Source organism: Rhinichthys klamathensis, unplaced genomic scaffold (assembly GCF_029890125.1).
Source record: "Rhinichthys klamathensis goyatoka isolate OS25496 unplaced genomic scaffold, OSU_Roscu_1.1 h1tg000473l_1, whole genome shotgun sequence".
Lineage (NCBI taxonomy): Eukaryota > Metazoa > Chordata > Actinopteri > Cypriniformes > Leuciscidae > Rhinichthys > Rhinichthys klamathensis.
Genome location: NW_026606961.1, coordinates 587,234 through 596,978, shown reverse-complemented (window position 1 = coordinate 596,978; position 9,745 = coordinate 587,234). Strand labels below are relative to the sequence as shown.

Below are 9,745 nucleotides of genomic sequence, written 5' to 3'. Positions count from 1 at the left end.
AGAATTCCGTTGCTTTTATGGACTCATTATCTATGGGCTTCTCCCTTGACGGGACGTCCCCCCGATTGCCTGCGAGCTTCTCCTCCTGTCTGTACGGTAACTTCTGTACAGCGCGACAGAGAGTCGAGTGGTTATGACGCAATCGTTAGCCTATTTTTACTAAATCTGTTTCTACGGAGCCATAGTGTAACATAGAAGGTAATGGAGCCCTTTATACATTGTCGTGTTTCTTTAGAAATAAATAATGGACAAATGGAGTCTTTAAACGCCTCAGATGTAAAGTTATTCGCTGTCAAAGTGACGCAAAAATGAATGGGAGTCAATGGAAATGCTAACGCAAGTGAAGTTCTGCTACAACATGGCGGCACCCGGCGGGCTTCAACTTCCGGTCGATGGATTACCCCCTTGGAAGAAAACCAGAAGTGTCGCCTTTAATCATAGGAGAGTCGCGAATGCGATGGCGTATTGTTGTGTTTAATGTAGAAATTAGTTTTTCTAAAAATGAACATACATTTCTTTCATACTTTACTATAGCATATACAGTGAAATTCATTTATAAATAAAATGTTTTTTTTATATATAATTCAGAACGTAAAAAAAGAAGCAGGAACGAACACATATCCTATATTGGATATTCACATCTGGTGTAAATCGCGGCAGCAGCTTCAGGTTGGTAGTCCAAGGCCCTGTCCCAAATGGCACACTCCGGACTTGTGGACTTCCTCAGAGTCCACACTTCGGTGACGTCATGTAGTGCAGACCTATAGGGCCCTTAGCGCGAGTCTGCGAGGGCGCATTGAGAGGTATTTTTGGGACAGACTCGATCGTCACACCGGAAACAGGAAGACGGTCTGATTGTTGTTATGGACAGGAGCTACAGGTTCGGGGAAATATGCTGCCTATTGTTGTTGTGCTTACATATGACTCAATAAAGCCCTGACATTTTGTTCTATTTATTTAATTAATCATAATGCGATCGTATTATTCAGCTCGCTATTATTAGCCTATGTTTGAGACATCAACCACTGGTCGATGATCATTATGTTTGTATAAACTTGTCATAAAAACCGTAATGATAATTACACTTAAATATTTTCTTCTCAGCCATGTTAACAATTGTCCGTGAGCAAAATCTCCTCCCATCCGTTGTCTGATTGGCCTTTCGCAAGGATTCCTGGGTAGTTAAAGTGTGTGGAGCCTGCATCTATGCGGGCTTCGCAGAAGACCACTTCAAGGGTACACAGGGGGCTCTGCTGAGCACACTTCAGAGCGTTAAAATGCTAAATGGGACGGCCTACGGACTCGTAGACTCGGTGAGCACGCGCAATTTAAGTCCACGAGACCGAAAGTCCGCATGAAGTGCGCCATTTGGGACAGGGCCGAAGTCATTGTTGTCTATCTGTACTTCCGGGGTTCTTCCCCCGGAGCCTCGCTTTCGATTTCAAAATGGCGGCTGCGTGAAATCAGCGTTTACCCAGCTAACACACGACGTAACAGTTACGTAATGTATTCGTACTTTTTGGTCACGTCATGACTTTACTAATTGATAACGTAACTACAACGTGGCATTCTCGTAATTTCATTACCATTACCAACCTACAACGTCGTCAGTAGCCTGCGTCCTCCTATAAGGTTATAAGATAACCAACAACGTTCCAGATACGTACTCTACTCTGCCACAACGTCGCAGAACTTTCTGACAACGTTACAAAGTTACGTCGTGGCAAACGAATCCAGGAATTTCACTTTTCCGGTTGCCGCGACGTAACTAGTTACGTTGCCACGACGAAAGTTTGGTCACCAGATTACGTTGCAGTTACGTAACAGTCACGTATTTTTGTTAGCTGGTATACTACCCAAACGCAGTGAGTTATAGTCATTGACAGAAATTGGTGGCGGCCTACTAATTATTTTCCACATTTTACATTTAAACAACACTTAATAACACAATAGTGCATTATACGTCCCTCAGGGTTCCTATCTTGTCAATGTTTACAAATTATCAGGAAATTACAGCATTCAGGCGGAGCACTGCAAGTTTAACGTTTGTGATTTAATGAGTGTCTACAATCAGGGATAGCTAGCCCACGGCTTTGTTATCTGTTTCGTATAAAATAATAAATTGTTCAAACACGTTGTCATTCAGAAGTGATAAACTTATGGATGGCAGGTCGGACCACCACATGACATTCGTTTATCGATTTATATTCCAAACATAGCACTTAGGGGATCAACATAATCGGATATATGTGAAGAGTATGGACATATCACCTTTTTACAGGAGCTATGCGTTTGTTTCGAGGCGGAGTAACATTTTCGAGGATCTGGTGTTCCATTCCATTGACATACCGGTAATGCATGTCTTATAGGCTACTGCCGACCAATGACGGCCAGACCTAAAGCGCAATGGGAGGAGCATGCATAGGCAATGTGTAAGTGTGAGTTCCCCAACCCTAAACTCTGGACCATATCAGGAGGAGGTCATTTTATTGTAGTATAAGTGTGACACAAACGCGTAGTTGTAAAGAAGTAAGATGGGGGACATTTCGTGCAGCTGTTCTTCAATGGTGTTGTGTTGCATTGGTTTCGTTACGGTTGTATATTTCCTGCTGAGGTGGTCATGGCAGTGTTGGCACGGATTCAAGGCATACATGATCTCTGAGATCTGGCAAACGGACTTGAGGACATATGGCCAGTGGGCTGGTAAGTCGTTCCTCACAGCTGCAGAGTGGGTTCCTTTCTCATCCTGTAATGATACAATTATACGTTGTTTCGTTGATGCAATACAGTGGAAGGAATAATTACGACCAATAATAATAGATGTCTGTAATCCCGCTTATTATTTTACTGTAAATGTCTTTGGCAAGCCGTTGTAACCCTTCACCAAATCTATTTTTGCGTTATGAATAGGCCTACTTTTTATTTTTAGTCACAATAGCTACACGCAACTATACCAATGTTCATTACAAATGACACATTTAGGTACTTATTTTTCTATTTATTAGATACAATTATCCATTTATTATACTCTATATTATATTTCTAAATTGTTACTCGTAGCATGCATTATATCTTTCCTTTTTATGAATATCTACAAGTGGCCGACTGAATTGATCACTATTCAATTCACAACTTTTGAAATAAGTACTAATATCTAATAGTTAATAGTAAAACTGGAAAATATATGAATCACTATGACATTACATAGCTACTAATAATTAAAACGTACTTAGTTTTAAGGAATACATGTTCAAATGGATTGCCATTAAAGTCATGAATAATTCACCACAGCATTTGTGAAGTTTTTTTTAACTAAATTTTTGACATTTTTGAACATTTTAAATCAGTCAGGAAAATGATTTCATTGTCGTAGCTGCCTAAACTAACTTTACTCATGTAAATGTAAAGTTGTCTGCTGTACTGCTTTATACAGGGATTTGATGAGACCAGGAAACATAATATGGAGTAGGCTAAGTCAACGTATCAGGTTTTGCCACCCGTCTGTGTTAGACTAAAGAAACTGATTACCTAAAAAATCTGTTACCAGCATGGATTTTGTGCCGGTCCATGCCGGTTTGTACTGCTCAGCACATGTTTTCTGCTGGTTCAGCTGGTGGACCATGCTTTAACCAGCAAAACCCTTCTGATTAGCTGGTGGACCATAGGGAGTCTGGCAGGCAAGTGAGGCAGCCGGGTCTTGCTGGAGCAGGACAGATGTTTGCGGTTAAACAGCATGAAGGGGCGTCACACCAACATATAGTGTCAAAAATGCAACATGTGCTTGTGACCTGCTTTGCAATGTTTTTCAGCAGGGGTGTACTTTTCCCGTCTTTCACAGTTGTAACTGGAGCGACATCAGGGATTGGTCGAGCATATGCTGAAGAGGTCAGTAAATAACAGTTTTTTGACAACATTAATTACATGGGAGTGTAATAGCACCTGTTTTTATACTAAAACGTTCACTAAAGATCTTTGAAGTTTGTAATTAACTATTAATCTGAGATGCATAGTTAGGGTTTCTTAAAGCTACATGCAATATTTGACTGCGTTTGGTGACTTAAAACACCCTTCACTTAAAGCCATCACTTAAGGTCAAGTTTGCTCTATAATTGTCATTAAAATGCAATTTTAGTGCAGTGTTTGACGAATTACTATGACAAACCAGTCTTGAAGTCTGATATCGTAGAGGATCCAGATGCACTAGTAATTTCAGTTTCCCAAAACCGCATGGATGTGGTCAAGTATTTTAACAGATTAAAATCCGGCCCTCTCTTGGCTGTGACTGTGTTGTTCTTGTCCTCAGTCAAGGAAGAGGAAAGTAGTCTGATTAATGAGAGGATGTCCATCATACAATGCGTTTGCACTCTTCCGTATCTTATCAAAACAGTGAAAGACTCCTGTGATTGACTTCCACAATGGCTTTCATTCATATGGAAAATTAGCCTACTTACTAATTCACCTCTATTTACCTCTACCTCTATATACATGCACATATATAATGTGTCTTTAATGTATTTGTATCTAAGCTTGCCAAACGAGGATTAAACATTGTTCTGATCAGTCGCTCGGAAGAAAAGCTTCGCAGCGTTGCCAAAGAAATAGGTGAGTTACAAAGTGGAATGAAGAGGAAAAAAAAGCTTCTCAAAGAAGTAAAATCTGTCATCAGAACAAAGAAAAATTGACCACATTTCCACAGGTTGGAATTTGATAAACCATAATGTTTTAAACTGTCATGAACCATATTTGCATATATATTGGCAAAATGATGGTCTGATATATTCAACTCAATTGTAATCCATATTTAATCTGTTTGTTCTTTTAGCCAGACTAGTCTTTTTGTGGGAAAAACTATGTATTATTTTTAAAGAGTAAAAAGAGCATAAATCAGCTTTGTACTGTTTGTTTGTTCCAGAGTCTCAGTACAATCGACAGACACATGTGATTCAGACAGACTTTACAGAAGGCCATTCCATCTACCCAGTTATCGCACAACAGCTAGTGGGGCTGGAGATCGGAATTCTGGGTAAGATAATGATCAAGAATAATATATACAATGCAGTGAGGATGGTGTAAAAGAATTAACTGAATTTTGACAAGCCTTATTGACATAGCTGAAATGTTTTTCTTTTCTGGGTCCAAAAACCTTGTAATTTAGTTTAAAAAATAATATTTTTGCTACTGTACCACCTTCTATATAACAAACATTTGTGAAGAATTCAACTCTAAACTGCTAAATGTGGACTATAAGGCACTGAGGTTTTATATTAAAAATATATATAACTTTTTTATATATATATTTTTTCAGTTAAGGTGCAATGTGACAAGTACTATACAAATAAAATTGGAAATTTAAAATAAATGTCAGCTACTCCTTTTCTGTGTTTGGTCATTCTTCCCCCATATTTTACTTTAAAGAGCTGTTAAATAATATAGAATAAATAATCATCATCATCACCTCTAGGTGTTTAGGAGCAATAGTATTTACCTCTGCCTCATTATTTCAGTGTAACTAGCTGGGGCAAATACCATATAGGACTTTTTTATGTGTAAATATTAGCAGTAATGTAATAATATATTTATCTCTGTAAAGTCACAGATGCTGTTTCCCCCCCGAGCTTATTTTCTATGGTGTAATGTCCATTTTTTCTTCCATGCTATCAACAAGTAGGATAATAAAATACAAATCAATAAATAGTTGAAGATAGGTGTATAAATTATTGATTTCTTCTCTTCTCCCTATAGTGAACAATGTAGGTATGAACTACATTGGGTTTCTGGCAAATTTTCTGGATGTTCCTGATCCAGACCAGGTCTGAAACACCTTTCCTACACCACACAGCTTGACTTTATTGTAATCTGAATCCATTGCATGAGGGAGTCTACAATATAAAGTATTTTCTTCTGTTTCCAGAGAATCACACAGGTGATAAACTGCAACATGCTGTCTGTCACTCAGGTAAGAATATCTGTATGTGAACCTGTTTACACATGGTCTGTCATACAATATATACTTGGCTATAGATGGATATGGATGTAACAGTGGATGTATATTATATAGATATAATCCAGTATTGTCTTTACTGTTACTTTTGATAAATATAATGCATTCTTGCTGAATAAAACTATTTCTTTAAAAAAATCTTACTGACTCATTTCAAAGAGATTGGGAAGATCAGTAAGATTTCTTTTTCTTACATAAATTGTTTTATTCAGCAAGGACGCATTAAATCGATAAAAAGTGACAGTAAAAACATTTATAATGCTACAAAAGATTTATATTTCAAATAAATGCTGTTCTTTTGAACTTTCTATTCAACAAATAATCCTGAAAATAAAAAGATTAGTCATGGTTTCCGCAACTATTTTTAACATTGATAATAATAATAAATGTTTTTAAGCATCAAATCAGCATATTACAGTGATTTCTGAAGGATCATGCGACACTGAAGACTGGAGTAATGATGCTGAAAATCCATGCCATCACAGGAATAAATTTTAATTTAAAATGTTTTAACTGTATTTTGGTTTAATAGAAAGGCTATGAAAAAGGCCCTCATAACATATCTTTGTATATAAAATGTTACATTGATCTGTGATTCTGATACCGAAAAGAGTTTGGTGGCAACGACAACAGTGATGCTGATAATAATGTTTTTTTTTTTGTAGATGTGCAGACTCATTTTGCCAGGCATGGTTGAAAGGTAAACCCGCAGCTCTGATCTTATCTGTTCGATTATGAAAACGGTGTTTATGCTTTAACTGAGGGCTTGTGTTTACTCTCAGGGGAAAAGGCCTCATTATAAACATATCATCAGAGGCTGCCTCTCAGCCTCAGCCAATGGTGTCAGTGTATTCTGCCACTAAGGTACAACGTTGTTACACACAAACCACATTTCACATCTATATTTGAATAAAATACAACCTTGCACAAACAAAGTGACTAATGAGTGTGTCTTGCTCTTCTCTTACACCCAGATATTTGTTACATATTTCTCTCGCAGTCTGCATGCAGAATACAGGTCAAGAGGAATCACGGTTCAAGTAAGTCCAGTGCTAGTAAACATCTTGTATAAACACTGTTTGCCAAACATTGATGTTATTTCTCTTCCTTTGTCCAGTGTGTAGCCCCGTTTATAGTCTCCACAAATATGACTCATAACGTGCCGGTGAATCCACTGGTAAAAAGTGCTGCTTCTTTTGCTAGAGATGCTCTGAACACTGTAGGTTACACAACGTATACAAGTGGATGTTTAACTCATGCACTGCAGGTAAACACCACACACAAAATCAGTTTGTACAGTGTGGGAATGCAGCTTTTATACCATTTTTTTTATCCTCCTCAATACACAGTTTGTACTATATAAAGATACAGGGTTGTGAGATCATGTAGACATTTTTATTTTATAAAAAAAAAAAAAAAAAGAAAAAAAAAAAGTAAAACATGTAGAAATCTGAATATGTTATAGAAAGATAACTTACCATCCATTGTTGTTTCAGCACATTGCTCTGACCATTTTTTTCCCGGGCTGGCTGCGTCTCACGTCCTTTTGTGTAAAACTCATGGCAAAATTCGCTCGTACCATTGAACCGATAATAAAGGAGAGGATGGCACAGACAAACAATAAACAGGACTGACACAAACCCATGGACCACAGAGATGTACATAACACACAAACATATGCCTAATGATATTAATAACTATACACACAAACGGTTTCTACTGCAGTGACAGGTAATCAGATGCAGTGTAACAACAGTGACAAAAACACCCACGTCTACATTTTCTGTTAAGTTGGCAGGTCTAAGGTCTATGTACAGTTAATATGTGTGTATTTGTGAAAAGGGTCCATAGTTTGATACTGCTGAACCTGTTTCCTATACAGAGTTCAATGACATTTACACTAAGCTGGGTAAGAGGTCTGGTAAAAAGAGGTCACTTATGCTTACTAAGGCTGTGATTATTTGATCAAAAATACAGTAAAATTGTGAAATATTACAATAATACAACTTTTCTATTTGAAAATATGACAAATTTGGAAAAAAATTTTTAAATGTAATTTATTCTTCAAAGCTGAATTTTCAGCATAATTACTCCAGTCTTCACACGGTCACATGATCCTTCAGTAATCATTCTGGGTTCCAGAAGTAAATGTTTTCAAAAGATTTTGAACGATAACTTGTACACCTTTAAAGACAGATTTACTGTGAGCAACAAGGTTGTATAGTTTGTAAATAAATTCCAGGTGAAAAACTACATTAGCCATGATGCTGTACAGAAAATAACACCAATCAGAGACGAACAAAGCAAAACGCTCCAAAATAGCTCTCTAGCTCCGCCCACTCCCATGAAGCACTGCGATCTCCCTATGCTCTCAAAATACCAAAATTTGTATATATGCATATTTTGCAATAAACTTAATATATATATAAATATATATATATATATATATAATCAGAGTTTTATATTTCTCCATCGTTTTTAATTCGATTATGCAGTTCGCAATGCTTCATGGGATTGTAGTTCTTTCCCCTCACTAAAACCGTTAAGTACACAGTCTTGTACCTTTGTCGTGGCTTATAACTCTTTAACAAAGACTATGTGAAAATTTTTAATTGTAAAACGTTTTTTTAATTTTTTTTATTTGGAAATGTGAAAAAGAGCCATAGGACAGGACTGGAACACATTACCTACTTTATAATAGCTAGTTTATATTGTAGGCTATTTAAATACTTAATGTACTTATTGATTTTCCATAATGTGACATGAACACACTCTAGTGTGGAATAGAATTATAATTTCAGCATAAAGAAAGAGTCAATGAAGGAAAAAGATGAAACTGAAATGTTTTGTTTAATCATTTAGTCTTCGGTTTACAAACTCTACATTTAGTCATATGATTAAGCTATTGCATATACAGTGCTAGCTAGTGCTGGGTAATTGCAGTACATCCTAACTGAACTTCCTGTTGAGCTAAATTGTCAACCAAAGATCATGAGTGTATACTGTGATTGTATGAATGTATTTTTGAAAGTATATTAATGTTAATGATGTGCCTTAACAATTTCTGATTTCTAAATATTCCAGATTCTATGTAAACTGGATTGTGTAACGCAATTTTTACATACTTGAAGCACTGTTAAAAAACATTTTTTATACAATTATGCTAAATAAGTAATTCCATTCTGTATACAGAAGACCTCAATTGTTGTACAGCTATGATAAAGGCCTGATATTCTTGGGCTTCTGCATTGTTTTTTGTTAATGCTAACAAATTAACACATGCGCAAATGTGCAAAATATTCAAGTATTATTTATAGCCAGTGTCCCTTTTCAGTTCCCAAAGACCAGCACAGACTCAACACAAACATCATCATCCTCTCAGACCAATCAGATGCCATTCATGACCTCTCACCTCTGCCTTCAGCCAGTCAGAACATTCATAAGTACAAAAGGCATTTGAACTGTAAAAACGGCAAGAAACACACAAAATCAACAGGGTGCAAAGACAACAAAAGGTCAGGGGAATTCCATGAGCCCCACAATATGAAAACTTACTAATGAAAACAGGTGCACAAGAAAACACTTTCACTCTTTCCCCCTGCTTTCTCATACAAGCACACACAAAATGTAATAATAATAAATAGCATGTCTGTCTATATGATTATCCAGTACATACACCATGAATGCACAAATCCATAGTAAGAACTCATCGGAAAGCTGGGAACAGCATTTCTGCCATCACAC

At 36.8% G+C, this 9,745-nt stretch overlaps 1 protein-coding gene across 1 annotated transcript; it reads left to right on the top strand.

The window, feature by feature from the left end:
- Positions 1-2,474: 2,474 nt before the first annotated feature.
- Positions 2,475-7,817, top strand: hsd20b2 (hydroxysteroid (20-beta) dehydrogenase 2). Its single transcript, XM_056236931.1, has 11 exons — positions 2,475-2,703; positions 3,839-3,885; positions 4,527-4,602; positions 4,913-5,023; positions 5,743-5,810; positions 5,912-5,956; positions 6,667-6,701; positions 6,784-6,865; positions 6,976-7,041; positions 7,119-7,268; positions 7,498-7,817. Exons 1-11 carry the CDS (start codon positions 2,535-2,537, stop codon positions 7,633-7,635), a joined length of 987 nt encoding a protein of 328 aa, XP_056092906.1. The 5' UTR covers positions 2,475-2,534; the 3' UTR covers positions 7,636-7,817.
- Positions 7,818-9,745: the final 1,928 nt, after the last annotated feature.

Excerpts from the sequence above, each read along its gene's own strand:
- hsd20b2 (XM_056236931.1), top strand. The coding sequence starts at position 2,535 with ATGGGGGACATTTCGTGCAGCTGTTCTTCAATGGTGTTGTGTTGCATT. Across the intron at positions 4,603-4,912 it reads CAGCGTTGCCAAAGAAATAG|AGTCTCAGTACAATCGACAG; the intron begins GTGAGTTACAAA and ends TGTTTGTTCCAG. Across the intron at positions 5,957-6,666 it reads ACATGCTGTCTGTCACTCAG|ATGTGCAGACTCATTTTGCC; the intron begins GTAAGAATATCT and ends TTTTTTTTGTAG.